Source organism: Oncorhynchus nerka, linkage group LG13, assembly GCF_034236695.1.
Source record: "Oncorhynchus nerka isolate Pitt River linkage group LG13, Oner_Uvic_2.0, whole genome shotgun sequence".
Classification (NCBI taxonomy): Eukaryota; Metazoa; Chordata; class Actinopteri; order Salmoniformes; family Salmonidae; genus Oncorhynchus; species Oncorhynchus nerka.
In genome coordinates, this window is record NC_088408.1 from 88,540,489 (window position 1) to 88,558,900 (window position 18,412).

General features: G+C 45.6%; 1 protein-coding gene across 2 annotated transcripts in view; it reads left to right on the forward strand.

Moving 5' to 3' along the window:
• Positions 1 to 12,876, forward strand: part of LOC115121349 (calmodulin-regulated spectrin-associated protein 1-B-like) — a 35,594-nt gene extending 22,718 nt beyond the window's left edge. For both annotated transcript variants that reach the window (XM_029650407.2, XM_029650408.2), the window contains 13 exons: positions 1,676 to 1,817; positions 2,123 to 2,262; positions 3,136 to 3,229; positions 4,654 to 4,825; positions 5,613 to 5,701; positions 5,911 to 5,989; positions 6,175 to 8,506; positions 8,823 to 8,959; positions 9,307 to 9,554; positions 9,827 to 9,920; positions 10,022 to 10,137; positions 10,284 to 10,402; positions 10,597 to 12,876. In XM_029650407.2, coding sequence (XP_029506267.1) covers positions 1,676 to 1,817; positions 2,123 to 2,262; positions 3,136 to 3,229; positions 4,654 to 4,825; positions 5,613 to 5,701; positions 5,911 to 5,989; positions 6,175 to 8,506; positions 8,823 to 8,959; positions 9,307 to 9,554; positions 9,827 to 9,920; positions 10,022 to 10,137; positions 10,284 to 10,402; positions 10,597 to 10,893 — 4,059 coding nt within the window. In that variant the 3' untranslated portion in view covers positions 10,894 to 12,876. The remainder of the gene's footprint in view (positions 1 to 1,675; positions 1,818 to 2,122; positions 2,263 to 3,135; positions 3,230 to 4,653; positions 4,826 to 5,612; positions 5,702 to 5,910; positions 5,990 to 6,174; positions 8,507 to 8,822; positions 8,960 to 9,306; positions 9,555 to 9,826; positions 9,921 to 10,021; positions 10,138 to 10,283; positions 10,403 to 10,596) is intronic.
• Positions 12,877 to 18,412: the final 5,536 nt, after the last annotated feature.

Consider the following 18,412-nt stretch of genomic DNA (forward strand, 5'->3'; position numbering starts at 1 on the left):
TCTGACTCCGTCTCAAAGGAGAAGTTCAAGTCTCTTAAACTGAATGACTTTTACGCTTCACTTAACGAGACCGCGTTTCCAAACCTCCGGAGGACGGCGCAGAAGATGCTGGTGTTGTTTGGCTCGACCTACGTGTGTGAGCAGACGTTTAGCGTCATGAAAATCAACAAAGCCCATCACAGATCCAAGTTAACTGACCAACACCTCAGATCTGTCCTGAGAATTGCCACAACAAAACTAACTCCAGACTTTGATGCACTGGCAAAAAAGGGAGACCAACAACACTGTTCCCACTGAAATGGTGAGTTTTTCTGCTGTGTTATGAAAAAATGCATATGGAAAGTTTGGAAGTGCGTCTTTTAATTAAGAGCAATGCGCATTTACGCACAGCAGCGGTACAGTAGCTTAATTAACACGCCGCACATCGCTCTTAATTTAAATTTTCAGCTGCAGGTAGGATATTTAATACAGCCTATGTCTGTGTGCTTGGCAACGATACACGTGTACTGTTTGCGCGTGAAGGCGAGGGCGTCCGTGGCGAGTTTGTAGAGCGCGCGGTCAGGACAATCCATCCATGATTTTGCGTTTGAGTTTAACACAAGTAGATATTATTGAGCTTGAGTATTTCGTTGTGTAATAATATGTTTTGAATGTTGAAAGTGATTCCATTTTTCAATAAATGTTGATTTCTTTAACTTTGCACCTTCGATTGAAACTTATTAAAAACAGACGCAATCTTGATAAATCACAGTGCGTATGTTATTTTAATCTATTTACATTTCCTCCTCCCAGTATCTGCGAAATAGTATGTAAATGCCATATCTTGCATATTCCTTGAGACAAATTTATTAACTGATAAGGGCTATTTTTCACATTTGAAAGACAGTTAATAAATTGGGTTGTAGTGTTCTTACTGTGCTATGAGGTTTGCACACACTACATTTAATGCTTTAGTATATCAGGCCCAAACACTCCCTCCAAATGCTCCTGGCCCGGCCCCTCTGTCAAATTTTAGAACCCATTGTGGCCCATGAGTCAAAAAGTTTGCCCACCCCTGTTCTAAACGTTGCCTTCTACTGAATAAGCACTAGGCTATATGATGTAGGCCATGACTGTGTATATGACTGGACAAAGCCATGGATCACGTGACACATTCATACACATGTGAAGACTCGATAGCGCATTTGAAGCCAAGGGAGTCTGTTAAGATGACGTATCATATTGGAGGTTTTTGTAGACATGTGTTTGCGGTTTGAGCTACTCCAGGAAGTGACGTTGCTGACTAGCTCAGTGCTGCCCCCTCATTGAATATCTCAAGTTGAAGTCTGACCGGGGTACTGCAGGCTGCCATTAGCAACTCAATTATACTTCTTATGTGTGTGATTTTTATTATAATCTGTTCAAGAACATCTGGTGTAATAGAAGCAGTTATTGGTACCATGATTGTCTTTGAAAATGTATTTATTTACATGAAGATTGTCCACGGTTTGCCATTTTCTCCATCATTGTAATGGGGGAACATTTTCTGCAAAAAATGTCTGCAGTACTGTGGTCGGCCTTGAATTTATTGGTTTAAGTGAGAGAGGGCAGTCATTCTCCTCTGGATTGGAGCCTAATAAGCCAGCCTTATCTCTTTGTATTCCCCTCTGACTCGCTCCCTTCCCCTGGTGGTCAGGTGAGGTACCGCAGGGAGCACGCCTCGGGCCGCCAGCTGCCCTTCTTCCCCCTGCTGGAGGATCTGATGAGGGACGTGTGTGACGGCGCCGCCCTCCTCACCGTGGTCCACTATTACTGCCCCGACCACATGAAGCTCCACGGTACATCATGGGACGACATCTGTCCTCAACAAACTGGGGTTTCATCATTAGATGTTAAATCTATCCTTTTTTCTCCCTGATTGGTCAGGAATCCCAAATTTTGTCTGACCTCAAACAATTAGTAAAATCATGTCTTTAACCTGTTTTGTAATTGAAATGGTCCATTGAGCTCTACTCCAGATCCATGTTGTGGACATTAGACATTAAATATGTGTTGTGCCCTGACTGCCAAGGAGGATTGCATGTGACATTACTAAACATCAGGTCAATGAGCTCCATCCTGACCTTTTTGACCTCTGTATCAGATATCTGTCTGAAGGAGGTGACCTCCATAGCTGACAGTCTGTACAACATCCAACTGCTCAAGCAATTCTCAAATGAATATCTCAACAAGAGCTTCTACCTAACCATGGAAGACATGCTCTACTCTCCACTGGTTCTCAAGGTAAATAAGTCCTTTGGTATTTGTCGTCCCTGTAGCTGTGTTTTTCCCTGTAGCTGTGTTTTTCCCTGTAGCTGTGTGTTTTTCCCTGTAGCTGTGTTTTTCCCTGTGTTTTTCCCTGTAGCTGTGTTTTTCACTGTGTTTTTTTCACTGTGTTTTTCACTGTAGCTGTGTTTTTCACTGTGTTTTTCACTGTGTTTTTCCCTGTGTTTTTCCCTGTAGCTGTGTTTTTCACTGTGTTTTTTTCACTGTGTTTTTCACTGTAGCTGTGTTTTTCACTGTGTTTTTCCCTGTGTTTTTCACTGTGTTTTTCCCTGTGTTTTTCCCTGTAGCTGTGTTTTTCACTGTGTTTTTCCCTGTGTTTTTCCCTGTAGCTGTGTTTTTCACTGTGTTTTTTTCACTGTGTTTTTCACTGTAGCTGTGTTTTTCACTGTGTTTTTCACTGTGTTTTTCCCTGTGTTTTTCCCTGTGTTTTTCCCTGTAGCTGTGTTTTTCACTGTGTTTTTTTCACTGTGTTTTTCACTGTAGCTGTGTTTTTCCCTGTGTTTTTCCCTGTGTTTTTCCCTGTGTTTTTCACTGTGTTTTTCCCTGTGTTTTTCCCTGTAGCTGTGTTTTTCACTGTGTTTTTTTCACTGTGTTTTTCACTGTAGCTGTGTTTTTCACTGTGTTTTTCACTGTGTTTTTCACTGTAGCTGTGTTTTTCACTGTAGCTGTGTGTTTTTCACTGTAGCTGTGTGTTTTTCCCCGTCACTAACTTTGAGGATTTTGTTTTTCTGTGTTTCTAAGGAAGCACTTGATGCATTAATGGTTTTGGTAACGTGTTGTATGTCATTGTAGTTGAGTTTCTCTAACGTGGTTCTTGTTTTCACTACTCAGCACAATGTGATGGTGTTCATCGCTGAGCTCTTCTGGTGGTTTGAGACCGTCAAGCCAGAGTTTGTCCAACCCAGGATGGAGGAGTTCAGAGATGGTGAGGATCATCTCTATGGGTGTGTTGTGGTCTGAATGGGATGGATCAACAAATCAGGACAGGCAGGACAGGGAAAAGGAGTACTTTAGGACCTCCTTACAGAACATGTGGTTCAACTGGAGTGTCTTTATTTTCATTTCTTCCAATGACATTTCAATGTCAATAGTCTAATATATAGTGTTTAAATTTAGCTGATAATAATAATACAATTGATTTTGGATGAACTTGAAAGGAAGTTAAAATAGGCAGCTGCAGTTTTGTATATTTGTATTTATTTCACCTTTATTTAACCAGGTAGGCTAGTTGAGAACACCTTTATTTAACCAAGTAGGCTAGTTGAGAACACCTTTATTTAACCAGGTAGGCTAGTTGAGAACACCTTTATTTAACCAGGTAGGCTAGTTGAGAACACCTTTATTTAACCAGGTAGGCTAGTTGAGAACACCTTTATTTAACCAAGTAGGCTAGTTGAGAACACCTTTATTTAACCAGGTAGGCTAGTTGAGAACACCTTTATTTAACCAGGTAGGCTAGTTGAGAACACCTTTATTTAACCAGGTAGGCCAGTTGAGAACAAGTTCTTATTTACAACTGTGACCTGGCCAAGATAAAGCAAAGCAGTTCAACACATACAACAACACAGAGTTACACATGGAATAAACAAACATACAGTAGAAAAAGTATATATACAGTGAGTGCAAATGAGGTAAGATAAGGGCGGTAAGGCAATAAATAGGCCATGGTGGCGAAGTAATTACAATATACCAATTAAACGCTGGAGTGATAATGTGCAGAGATACTGGGGTGCAACGGAGCAAGATAAATAAATGCAGTATGGGGATGAGGTAGTTGGATGGGCTATTTACAGATGGGCTATGTACAGGTCCAGTGATCTGTGGGCTGCTCTGACTGCTGGTGCTTAAAGCTAGTGAGGGAGTGTCTCCAGCTTCAGTGATTTTTGCAGTTCGTTCAAGTCATTGGCAGCAGAGAACTGGAAGGAAAGGCGGCCAAAGAAGGATTTGGCTTTGGGGATGACCAGTGAGATATACCTGCTGGAGCGCGTGCTACGGTTGGGTGCTGCTATGGTGACCAGTGAGCTGAGATAAGATGGGGCTTTACCTATCGAAGACTTGTCGATGACCTGGAGCCAGTAGGTTTGGCGACGAGTATGAAGTACGGGTCAGCCAATGAGTGTGTACAGGTTGCAGTGGTGGGTAGTATATGGGGCTTTGGTGACAAAACGGATGGCACTGTGATGGACTGCATCCAATTTGTTGAGTAGAGTGTTGGAGGCTATTTTGTAAACGACATCGCCGAAGTTGAGGATCGGTAGGATGATCAGTTTTAAGTACACTAGTTACATTATTCTCCACCTCTTACCCACCTCTGTTTTGATTGACACCTCTCCACTTCTCTCACAACAGCCCGAGCCATGGCTCAGCCGAAGAGTGCCCGCCCCTCAGTGCCCATCTCCAACGCCACCAAGCGCAGCTTTCAGGTTACCCCTGGCATCCCAGAGGCCTCGCTGTCTGTTTCTGCCCAGAGCAGCCCTGATGGCAGGTACTCCCTGTACCCTGCTGAAGGCTCTGACCCCCTGTAAGTTCATTTCTCTCTGTCCACCCACCCTTCTCATTTCATCAACCTGTTTATGTATCTCCTAGTTAGCTAGACAGGGATGAAGAGATTGAGTGTAGAGATCTAATGCTAGTGTTGATACTCAATTCTCTCACCTCTTTGTTTCCAGCCCACCACTTTCTACCTTTTGCTTTGTCCAACACTGTGTTTATCAATGTTAATGAATTGATGTTTCACAGTACATCCAGCCAAATAAATGGATAGCTTTGTAATACCACCACCATTTCAGAGACCATTGCTTATCATGTGCTGGTTGTTCAGAGGGATGGTCAAAGAGTAGCTGTAGGTCAGATGGGCAAAGGTCATAATGTCAACTGACTGGTTGTGTGCCTGTAAGGTCTGTGGTTATGAAGAAAACACTTAGTTCGTACTTCTTATGATTCTTAAATGCAAGCAATAATATCTCCAGTGATTCCCTGTGAGAATACGAGACTGATAGTGTAGAGAATGTGGGGTCAATCTGCTTTACTAAAGGTGTAAGAGGGGCTAATCCCTTATACTGTGTTGGTACTTAAGACCTTCTGAATGAATTAACATTTGCCAAGAAATAATATATTAAGACCTACTGAATGCATTCACACAGCCTGGATAAAATATATCCTGCAAAGATGGAATTTGAATTTGATCTGCTGCTTAGAGATATCCGTAGCAGTCAACATTCATGATCCATCTTTGCAGGTACTGCTAAAAGATTATTGTGGATTTGGTAGGTAATCTAAGTGGTTTGTGCCGTTTTGATTATTTTCAGTAACAAGGGAGGTCCTGGGGAAGCCTTCAGCCCCTCCCACCCACTCCTCCCCCTAAGGCAGAGACAGCAGCAGGGAGAGGACAGATCAGGTGAGGGCACTACACAACACCACAGTTATCATTTACTATAGAAGACTACTAAAAACTATCCATAGCTTTATACAAGTTACATTGAGCCCTTTCTGATGGCTGTGTAGTTTTTATTATAGTGGAGTATTATTACAGCTCATATTTCAAGAGATGGCTTTTCTGGTCTGCATTGTAGGTAGCTGTGTGATCTATGTTGTCTGTGTATCTAGGCATCAGAAACCGCTCCAACTCCTTGGAGAACAAACATCCACGAGGCTCAGTGCAGGCCTGGTCTGACAGGAGACAGAGGTGTAGTATGAGAATAACACTGACCTCCCTTCTTGCTCTGAAATGTTCAATCAATGCATGTTTCAGAGATTTGGGTGACTAATTGGGGGATATTTCACAAAAATCTGTCATTTTGTAATTAAAACAAACCCTTTTCTTCTTGATGTCCAATGTTGTGCATCTCACTTCTTCCCCTCTTTTTCTAGGCCGACGTCTACGCTCAACCCGTACACGTTTGGCATCTCAGCCACTGACAGCGATGCTGACATTGCCTCTGGTGACAGTGTGAGTCTGGCCCGCTCCATCAGTAAAGACAGTCTGGCCTCTAACATAGCCAACCTCACCCCCAAACACCAGGTTCTCACCCCCCAGGGCCACGCCCAGGTAGGCCGTGCCCCTGTCAGCCCCGCCCCCCGCCGAGTCAACGGTCACGGCCTTCTGGGAAACGTCAATATGGAGGAGGCACTTGTGGCCGTGATGAGGACAGACACGTCAGCCTCTCTTCCCAGTCAGGGAGAGGTGACGCAGCAAACTGCTGGGGCCGAGCCCAAGGATTGTTCTTATTTAGAACCTCTGATGCCTGCTGTGTTGAAATCGACGAAAGAGAAGTCTGTATACCTGAACAAGGAGGAGGAGAGCGGGGAGGTGGGTCAATCGCGGGGAGGGGGTTCTATCCGGAGAGTAGAAGGGGGACCTGAACTTGTGGCGTCGGCCAGGAGGAAAACCCCTACCACCCTAAACCGGACCTACACTCCCACCTCTAGTGGGGAGTTTGACTTGTCTACTGAGATCTCACTGGCTGGGCCACTCCAGGGACAGGGGGCCTTCAATCCCATGGACACAAGCAGTGTGGACCCCGACTCCAGAGTTCCAGCAGGTGGCTTCTACCTCCACTCTGACAGCGAAGACCAGAAGCCTTGGCATGAGCCAGACCTGGACGAGGCTCATGATGAAGACCTTGATGAAGCCCTCACCACGAAGGACCCAACTAGGCCTAGGAAGACCTTTGACGAGGAGGAGGAGTCAGCCAAGCTTATGGAGGACCTGAAGGTGAAAGAAAAGAGGGACAAGGACAAAGGGGATGATTGTAGTAGCGGTCGCTCGAGCCCCTGTCTCAGCACCCACTCCCAGGCCAGCAGCCTAGCCAGCGGCAGCGTACGCATGACCAGCTTCGCTGAGCGCAAGGCCCAGCAGCGCTTTGGCAGCAACCAGGACCTGCGAACCAGTGCCTCCAGCTCCCAAAGGACCACCCCGGATGGCTCTGAGTGCAGCGGGCCCCTGTCCCTGCCCACCTCCCGGAGGCTGAAGATGGACCAGAGCCCCTCCATGCCCCAGGGGGGGCGGGGAGACGGGGGGACCAACATGCTGGCTTCTGAGCTGGTTCAGCTCCACATGCAGCTAGAGGAGAAGAGGAAGGCCATTGAGCACCAGAAGAAGAAGATGGAGATGCTGTCAGCCAGGCAGAGACAGAAGCTGGGCAAGGCTGCCTTTCTGCACATTGTCAAGAAGGGCAAGAGCGACACCCTGCCCCACCCGCTCAAAACAAACTACTGCAAAGAAGAACTCAATGGGGACAAAGGGGGAAGTTCAAAGGACGACTCTTGCATGGACGCTCTGAGAGGGGCCACAGAGACTGAGTCTGCCACCTCGCCGGACCCAGATGCCTTAGAGACGGTGGACAAGAAGGCCAGCTGTAGTCCTGGTCTGCTGCTGGATGAAGAGCTGGACTTGGATGAGTGTAACCGCTCCATTGAGATGCTGAATGACGCCATCGGCAGCATCCAGCAGCAGATGATGCATCTTTCCCTCCAGCAGGACCTGCTGATGAAACAGAACGTACAGTCCCCTCCCAGGGTCCCGTCTCCCTGCTCAGTCAATGAGAAGACCAGCGGATCTGAACCCAAGGCCCGACCTGCCGTTCACTTTGTGGATTTGGGCAGCGGCGCACCAACCTCCGGCACCGCTCCATCCAGGAAACCCCCCAAGCTGAGTTCGGCCCGTGGCCCCAGGACCAAGACCTCAGAGCTGAAGCTGGCCAAAGAGCACGGCAGGCCGGGCCTGGCATCAAGCAGGGCTATCACCCCCCCCCACAGCCTGGAGACCCTGCCTCACCTGAGGCAGTTTCCTGGGAGCAGGTCCCCCAGAGCGGACCACCCCGACGTCAGCTCCAAACCCCCCCCCGCAGGTGGAGAGACAATCAGTGGGCAGGACAAGCCTGGACGTCGTGCCACCTTCAGGCTCCACGACGAGGCTAACCTGCGCACAGCGGCCCATATCGAACCAGTGGTCGTCACCCCAGAAGTGTCCTTTGAGCCGTGCCTGTCCAGTACCCTGAGGGAGGGGGAGCTGAACTCCTCCGACGGCTCGGGGAAGGAGAACATCCCCTTGGAGGAAGTGTCGAGGAGCAAAGCCCCCCTGATCGAGGTGGACCTGTCAGACCTGAAGGACCCAGAGGAGATGGAGGGAGACGGGGGGCAGGACAGCACCATGGATGGGGAGGAAGGGGAACAGAAGTCTGGCCTGGGATTCTTCTTCAAGGTACATCTGAAATGTTTTCTTTTTACATTGTGTGTGTGTATATATAGACAAGATGCACCAAATTCAATGACCGCAAACAGGACAGGGGAAGAAATTACATTTGTTTTTATAGTTGTACAAAATTGTCTTGGAAGGAATAGTATGAAATTCTCCATTACTGAAAAAAACGAAAGTTACTAGCCACTAATGTAGAAAATGGGCAGGAGACGAGGGGAGGACACACAGCAGGCAATCATTTGGCATAAATGAAGTTGTATTACAATGAATTGAGAAAATTGATACCAGTATTGATCAAGTGTTACTTTTTATGCTGCAGGATGAACAGAAGGCAGAGGATGAACTGGCTAAGAAGAGAGCAGCTTTTCTCATAAGGCAGCAGAAGAAGGCTGAGGAGATGCGGCTACGAAAAATGCAGCTGGAGGCTGAGACTGAACAGAAACGGGAAGAGGCCAGGTAACCAACATTGCCTCTACAACCAAATCAAAACGGTCTGTTAGACAATACATACTGTTCAGGTAGGATAAGACCATGTCCAAGCACTACTGCAACAGCAACACCACCACAACCCTCCCACAATAGTCACACGTTTGGAACATTAGTGTGTCTTCTATTTACCTTGAATATTGACTCATTGAAAACGCAGACAAGAGCAACGGCATTCCTCTTCTGCCCTGCGTTAGAGAATATTCTAACACAGGACCTTCTAAAGTGTGTTGACACTTGAGATTCATTTTAAATACATTGTGACTCCGTCTATTCAAATGCAGCCGTTGTTGAGCCTATGGTCTGTCTCCCCCCAGGCGGAAGGCGGAGGAGGACCGGATGAGGAAGGAGGAGGAGAAGGCCCGTAGGGAGCTCATCAAGGAGCAGTACCTGAGGAGGAAGCAGCAGGAGCTGATGGAGGAACAGGGCCTGGGCAGCCCCGCCAAACCCAAGACTGCTAAGACCAAGCCCAAGAAACTCACTCACCAGACTCACAGACCCAAGTCTGCGTTCAGCAGAGAGGAGATCTCTAGCGACACCTCCTCCAAGGGCTCTTCTTCCACACGTAAGAAACACCTTTCTAGTCCAGGGGTTTCTAACTGGGGTCCCAGAGGGACTTTTACTCCACTGCTGAACTAACAGATCTGATCCAGCTGGGCTGGAGGAAAAACCCTGCTGACACTGGTTCTCCTTCATCTAGGCCACATTTTATTCATCCCAATTATCATTGAGACAATATTGCACATATTGCGGTCATGCATTTCTGTGTGTGACGATAGTAGCGTAGTGGGAAGAGGTTAGCTACACTAAGACAGCGTCTGTTTTGGTTCTCTGTAGCTGACAACCTGAGCAGTGTCCAGTCAGGCTCCAGTCTCTCCCTGGCCACCGCTGAGGCAGACAGCGTCAACTCTGGAGTGCCTGGCTCCCAACGGTAAGTAACCCCAATGTGTGGGTGGTTGTGAGTTTAAAAAAAGTGTGTTTTCTCTGTGTGACATTTTAAAACCTCTTGTTTTCTCTGCTGTCCGTTGCCAGGGGTGAGTCTGTGGAGTCGTTCCCAGGCCTGAGTCGGAACGCCAGTCGGAACACTGACAGAGACTGGGACAACGGATCCACTGCGTCTTCCATCACCTCCATGGCAGAATACACTGGTCAGTACAAGCCACCACCTTTAGCATATCAAGCTATTACACGCCTCTATAATGTTCCCATTAAACCATTGCGCTGCTCACTTTCTCCTCGTGTCTCCGTGTATGTTAACATCTAACGTTAAGACCTGTCTTTCCACTGTCCTCAGGTCCCAAGCTGTTCAGGGAGCCCAGTTCCAAGTCCAACAAGCCAATTATCTTCAATGCCATCTCCCATTGCTGCCTCGCTGGCAAAGTCAACGAACCCCAGAAGAACACCCTTCTAGAGGTGAATTATCATCTTACTGTTAAATACGATTATAAATCAGGTGGTTCTAATCCTGAATGCTGATTGGTTAAAATCTCATTCCAACTGGTGTATATTCCACAAGTTGTACTGTTAAATGCTATTACCAAGCACTCCAGAACCAGTGGTAACCCCCCCCCACCCCTCTATCTGACTCCTCCTCTGTCTGATCCCAGGAGCTGGAGAGAGTAGATGCACACCACCTGATGATCCTGTTCAGGGATGGGGGCTGCCAGTTCCGGGGGGTCTACTCCTACTTCCCAGACACGGAGGAGATCCTCAAGCTGACCGGCACGGGCCCCAAGAGCATTAGCAAGAAGATGATCGACAAGCTTTACAAGTACAGCTCGGACCGCAAGCAGTTCACTGTCATCCCCGCTAAGACCGTGTCGGTTAGCATAGACGCCATCACCATCCACAACCACCTGTGGCAGGCCAAAAGAACCACTGTGCCAAAGAAGAGCGGGAAATAATCTGGGGAGGCCCCTGGAACTCACCCTGGGGAACCCCTCCTAGGGTCCATTCCACCATGCTCTGCTGGATAGACTGCATTGACGTCCACAGCCAATGAAACTCCCCCTCTATCAAGGATGGCCAGACACGTGGCTCCTTCAGTTCACACTGTGGGGGCATGTATCAATGGATACATGTACTGGTGGCCTGCCAGTGACATTGTCATCTGTCGGGATCTCCATGTGTTCTGTTCAGGTTGTTCGTTGATGGATTCATTTGGTTCTGTTTTTCTAAAGACTAAGAGAAACGTGTCATTTTTTCATGTGGTGGATGTCTTTTTACTTGAAGTATTTATTGTTTTGTCACTGAAATGGTTGAGCTCCGCTGCAGCAAAATACGCTATGGCTTCCCTCTCTTGTTTGAGTCCATTTGAGTGGGTGGGTGGTTCTCTCACACTATGACCCATTCAAACCCCCCATCCTCCTCTCTCTTGTTGGAGGGGGTAGGTGGTTCTCAATCTCTCCACTTCAAAATCTGACCTGAGATGACCAGCTTACATTCTTTTAGGACTTCTAGGACCAGTATTCTGAAACAAATCAATCTCCAGTATAACTAGCTACCAGACAAGCATTGCCAACTTTGCCTCTCCCGTTCTCTCTGTCCAATGTGCTGCTCTGAACTGTCTCCTGTTTGTTACTGGGCTCCCAGACCATCCACTGGCCTTCTACAAGCATCATACTGCTACTATCAACTGTCTATTTATTCAAACTCTTCTAAACTTGCGCAGTGCAGCCCGTCGTAGCACTGTCTATCTGGGATGTAGAATGGTGGCGATTGTTTTTAAACTACTCATCTAGTCTCCTTCAGGCCTTTAAACGAGGGGGTAAAGACATGCGGGGAACAATAGGCTTGGGTACTCTTCGAAATTGTCATGATGCTTATTTTGTACGTTTTTGTTATTTTTTTAATGGAAAACTGTGGTTGGTTATACAGTAATCGGCGCTGATGTGTTATCATAACATTACATGAATCGGTATGGCGTACGTTAGCTAGCTAGAGCTAGTCATTTCTCTCCACTAGGCACTACTTCCTGTATAAAGGTGCACTCCACTCATCACGTTTCAAAGGCTTTTATCATGCAATGTACCACCTCCCTTCTACCACATGAGTGAACATGCTACCCACCATGGGTGGGGTCATTTCAATTCAATCAGCTCAGGAAGTAAAATTAAATTTGTATTTTTGTTTACTTCCTGAATTGATGAAATTGACCACAACCCTGCTAAGCCAACTTTTCTCCCCTCCCCCAGAGGGCTGCATGCTCTTGTTCTGAAGAGTGTGTGTGTTCTGCTGTAACCGGTTTGAATGACAGTATTTAATATATTCATAATAGGTCACTCTGTGGGACTGTGGTCTAGTTATTTACCTACCGACCGACATTAAAGAACATTCCTGAAAGGTGTCAACAAACACTGCCACCATTTTATTTTTCTCTCTCTGTCCAAGTGCTTATTATTAGATACCGTATGTTGGCCTCAAGAACAACTAAGTGTTGCACGTGCACTTTACTCACTGATTACAGAAAGTGGAATTCAACTTTAAAAGGGCATTGAAAATGTATTGCAGAAGGAAGATGGTATATTTTTCATAACTGAACTCATGTGCACTCCAAACTGAGAAACCTTTCCTGAACTAAAACCAAACACTAAGATTTAAGAATGGGTGACCAGTCAACTAAAATAACATCCTTCCTTCACTAATACTGCCGTCTCCAAAAATATATAGAGTACTTGATTATAATTTTCTGCATTTGATTTATTTTTTTATAGATATTTTGTATGTTAATGTTTTTGTCTACTAAAATATTATATATTCATGAATCACTATTTGTGTGTGTACTTCCCATCCCTGTTCATTTGACTATTTCTTTGAGATCATACCATCTATTTATTTTTAAATGGAAGCACTGAAACTGAATAAATTTTTAAAGTTATTAAAACACATTTCAATCTTTTGTTCTCATTTGTCTTTTCACATTTTACTTTCTGTACACTTTTCAGCCTACATCACCAACAGTTTGTTAGTTCCGCACCAGTCAAGTTTGAACACCCCAGGGTTTTTCTTTATTTTTACTATTTTGTACATTGTTTCTACATCAAAAATATGAAATAACGCATGGAAGCAAAAAGTGTTAAACAAATCAAAATATATTTGAGAATATCCAAAGTAGCCACCCTTTTGTCTTGATGACAGCTTTGTACACACTTTGCATTCTCTCAACCAGCTTCATGAGGTAGTCACCTGGAATGCATTTCAGTTAACCGGTGTGCCTTGTTAATTTGTGGAATTTCTTTCCTTAATGCGTTTGAGACAATCAGTTGAGTTGTGACAAGGTAGGGCCATCTTCTGTATAACACCCCTATTTGGAAAAAGACCCAGGCATGAAGGTCAGTCAATGCGTAAAATTTCAAGAACTTTGAAAGTTTCTTCAATGACATTTTTTTAAATTAAAAAGGCGCTATGATGACCGTCTCAAATCAAAGTTTATTTGTCACGTGCGCCGAACACAACAGTGAAATGCTTACTTACAGGCTCTCATGAGGACTGCCACAGGAAAGGAAGACCCAGCTTTACCTCTGCTGCAGAGGATGAGTTCATTAGAGTTAACTGCACCTTAGATTGCAGCCCAAATAAATGCTTTACAGAGTTCAAGTAACAAGAATTTGACATGCCTAGTAAAAAAAAATATTGAAAAAAGACCTCAACATAAACTGTTCAGAGGAGACTGGGTGAAGCAGTCCTTCATGCTCGATTTGCTGCAAAGAAACCACTAAAGGACACCAATAAGAAGAGACTTGCTTTGCCCAAAAAACATGAGCAATGGACATTAGACCGGTGGAAATCTGTCCTTTGGTCTGAGTCCAAATTTGAGATTTTTGGTTCCAACCGCCATGTCTTTCTGAGACGCAGAGTAGGTGAGTGGATGATCTCCGCATTTGTGGTTCCCACAGTGAAGCGTGGGGTTGCTTTGCTGGTAACACTCATTGATTTCTTTAGAATTCAAGGCACACTTAACCAGCATTCTGCAGCGATACGCCATCCCATCTTGTTTACACTTAATGTGACAATCATTTGTTTTTCAACAGGACAATGACCCAAAACACACCACCAAGTTGTGTAAGGGCTATTTGACCAAGAAGGAGAGTGATTGAGTGCTGCATTAGATGACCTGGCCTCCACAATCACCTGACCTCAACCCAATTGAGATGGTTTGGGATGAGTTGGACTGCAGAGTGAAAGAAAAGCAGCCAGCAAGTGCTCACCATATGTGGGGAATTCTTCAAGACTTTTGGAAAATAATTCCTCATGAAGCTGGTTGAGACAATGCCAAGAGTGTGCAAAGTGTGGCTACTTTGAAAAATATATTTGTCTTTGGTTACTACATGTTTCCATGTTTGTTATTTCATATTTTTGAAAAACCCTTGAATGAGTAGATGTGTCCAAACTTTTGACTGGTACTGTACATGTGTATGTTCTCGTCAGAGACACTTGCATATTCACAGTATAGTTTTGCATGCCTTGTTTTCACCCCACACCAGTTACCTAGGGATTATTGAAGGCACGCTTCACTTAAATCATTTAGGTGTTCCAAACTTGTTCCACCGGGGCTGGGCCAAAAAGACTGAATATAATTCACTTCAACCCAGATCACGTCACTATAAGGGAGTTGGTGGATGTGCTGCTATCCTCCAGGCCTCCCTAGTGTGAACTGTCTCTCCCTCCACCACTCAACTGGAACAATGGTGATCTCCTAGCCATGCCTCAATGGCATGCAGCACTCATAACCATGGTAAACTGTTGCAGTCATGCATACACCTACCATGGCAACGGGCAGTTTATTCTCTTGAAGTGGCTCTCTGAGTGTCATGTATTCACAGAACAGCACATACTGTCAAACACTCAGCTTTCTGTTCACATATGTGGTAGAATTACTCCTCAGTTCTGTGTAAATACTACATGTTCTAGTAGGACATAGGAGTCTGTCATGCAAGGCTACATTCTGAGGTAGATCATCGTGAATAGTGAGTATTCTACCTATTTCTATTTACATAAGTATTCAGAACCTTTGCGATGAGACTCGAAATTTAGCTCAGGTGCATCCTGTTTGCATTGATCATCCTTGAGATGTTTCTCCAACTTGATTGGTTTCCACCTGTGGTAAATACAATTGTTTGGACATGATTTGGGAAGGCACACACCTGTCTATATAAGTTCTCACAGTTGACCGTGCATGTCCGAGCAAAAACCAAGCAATGAGGTCATTGGAACTACAAAGACTCTTCCTAGAGCTGACACCCCGGCCAAACTGAGCAATCGGTGGAGAAGGGCCTTGGAGAAACTACAAACTCCCTAAAAACAGGTGTGCCAAGCTCGAAGCGCCATACTCAAGACTCAAGGCTGTAATCGCTGCCAAAGGTGCTTCAACAAAGTACTGAGTAAAGGGTCTGAATACTTATGTAAATGTGACATCAGTTTTTTTATTCATAATACATTTCTAAAAACCTGTATTCACACATTTGACTTTTTCCTCATTTTACTAGGTTACAGCCTTATTGTAAAATTGATCAAATTAATTATTTTTGATCATCAATCTACACACAATCCTCCCATTCTTCTCTGCAGATCCTCTCAAGCTCTGTCCAGTTGGATGGGGAGCGCCGCTGCACAGTTCTTTTCAGGTCTCTCCAGAGATGTTCGATCGGATTCAAGTCCGGGCTCTGGCTGGGCCACTCAAGGACATTCAGAGACTTGTCCCAAAGCCACTCCTGCGTTGTCTTGGCTGTGTGCTTAGGGTCGCTGTCTTGTTGGAAGGTTAACCTTCGCCCCAGGCTGAGGTCCTGAAAGCTCTGGAGCAGGTTTTCATCAAGGATCTCTCTGTACTTTGCTTCGTTCATCTTTGCCTCGATCCTGACTAGTCTCCCAGTCCCTTCCTCTGAAAAACATCCCCACAGCATGATTCTGCCACCACCATGCTTCACCGTAGGGATCGTGCAAAGTTTCCTCCAGATGTGACACTTGGCATTCAGGCCAAATAGTTCAATCTTGATTTCATCAGACCAGAGAATCTTGTTTCTCATGGTCTGATTCCGTTAGGCGCCTTTTTGGCAAACTTCAAGCGGGCTGTCATGTGCCTTTTACTGAGGAGTGGCTTCTGTCTGGCCACTCTACCATAAAGGCCTGATTAGTGGAGTGCTGCAGAGATGGTTCTCCCATCTCCACAGAGGAACTCTGGAGCTCTGTCAGAGCTGGGTTCTTGGTCACCTGCCTGACCAAGGCCCTTCTCCCCCGATTGCTTAGTTTGGCCAGGCCGCCAGCTGTAGGAAGAGTCTTCGTTGTCCAAACTTCTTCCATTTAAGAATGATGGAGGTCACTGTGTTCTTGGGGACCATCGATGCTGAAGAAATGTTTTGGTGCCCTTCCCCAGATCTTTTCCACGACACAATCCTGTCTCTGAGCCCTATGGACAATTCCTTCGACCTCACGGCTTAGTTTTTGCTCTGACATGCACTGTCAACTGTGGGACCTTATATAGACAGGTGTGTGCCTTTCCAAGTCATGTCCAATCAATTGAATTGGACTCCAATTAAGTTGTAGATACATCTCAAGGATGATCAATGGAAACAGCTAAATTTTGAGTCTCATAGCAAAGGGTCTGAATACATATATAAATACGTTTTATTTATTTTTACATTTACATTACATTTATGTCATTTAGCAGACGCTCTTATCCAGAGCGACTTATACATCTGCACAGGGTGGAGAAATACACAGGGTGGAGGCTGATGGAGAACTACACATGGTGTAGACTGATAGAGAACTACACATGGTGTAGACCGATAGAGAACTACACAGGGTGGAGAAATACACAGGGTGGAGGCTGATGGAGAACTACACAGAATGGAGACTGATGGAGAACTACACAGGGTGGAGACTGATGGAGAACTACATAGGGTGGAGACTGATTAGGAACTACACAGGGTGGAGACTGATTAGGAACTACACAGGGTGGAGACTGATTAGGAACTACACAGGGTGGAGACTGATTAGGAACTACACAGGGTGGAGACTGATTAGGAACTACACAGGGTGGAGACTGATGGAGAAAACCTGTATGAATATATGAAGACGTCAGAGGTAGAGCAGCAAAGAGCCAGGATGTAATGAGTCCAGGTGGGAATTAGAAACCTGACAGGAAAAGATGATCTTACTGATAAAGCGAGTCAGGAACATGAAAGTGATGATGGAAGGATTTATAATCTACAAAATGGCAGCAGAAATACAACCCAGGCTTCTGAGGATACAGAGATCATACCTTATCTGACTATTGCCCCTGACTCTACCAAACCTAACCCTGACCACAACAAAGGTCAAAGAAAGCCATAGTGAGGGTCTCCCCCATCTTGGTTCGGGGGCAGGTCCACAATGCCACACAGGAGCAATGCCACACATCGGGGGCAGGTCCACAATGCCACACTCTTCACTGACCCCGACCCTGTCCAAGAGGTCAAAGATGAAAGAGAGAACCAATCGATCTCTCAGCTGATCGTGACCCTGTCCAAGAAGTTGAAGGTGAAGCAGAAAACCAATCAGACGACCCCGACCCTGACCAAGAGATCGAAGTCAAAGCAGACAACCAATCACCTGATCCTGACCAAGAGGTCGAATATGAAATGGACACTATCTCAGTTGATGTTTCTCTGGGGGGCAACACTACTGTCAGTGTTCTGGAATCTTCACCCCCAGAAGAGGACAGAGGTGAGACTGGTGAGGAGTTCAAGAGTAGACTCTGAAACAATCTCTCCAGATCATGATGTAGTCCAACTGGACAATTGAGTCCTTGTCAAGCTTGGTCAATGCTACTCACGTCCAGTGAGATCCTTACCCAGACCAGGATTCTTCCTGCTCTAGAAAAGTCTGAAGAATTGGAGAACAAACCTCAAGAAACCCCACAGTTTTCTTCAGACAGAGTTCCCAGACAGAGTAGAGGCCAATCCAACCCAAAGGGGGTGCCAAAGAGTCGCAGCAGGGAGAGAAGAGAGTGTAGTGGTGATCCACCTAGTGGTGGTTCTCCCAGTGATGACCACCTGCTGCTGGAGAATGAATACACCTTTACTGACTTGCTGCAGGAGGTGGTTCAGAACCGGGTGGTTCAGAACCAGGCCCAATGGACCAGAGACAGGCGGTAAACGACACCAGTAAACAGAGGAAGGGACAGGACCGGCCGTGGCTTTAAGAATTTTAAAGCACTATGTAGTCTTTTTATATGATACTGGTGTGATCTTATTTTTTTACTTCTATTGGTTTATGTTTCATAACTGTGTACATTGTCAACATTAGAGTGAATCAATACTGAACAAGTGTTACCCCAACCAACGCCACCACCCTGTTAATAATGATTAACAGCAATGCTATCTCAATGCTGTTTCTGAGTGATCATTTTTCTCTGTGATTCAAACAAACAACAGGAGTGTTTATCCA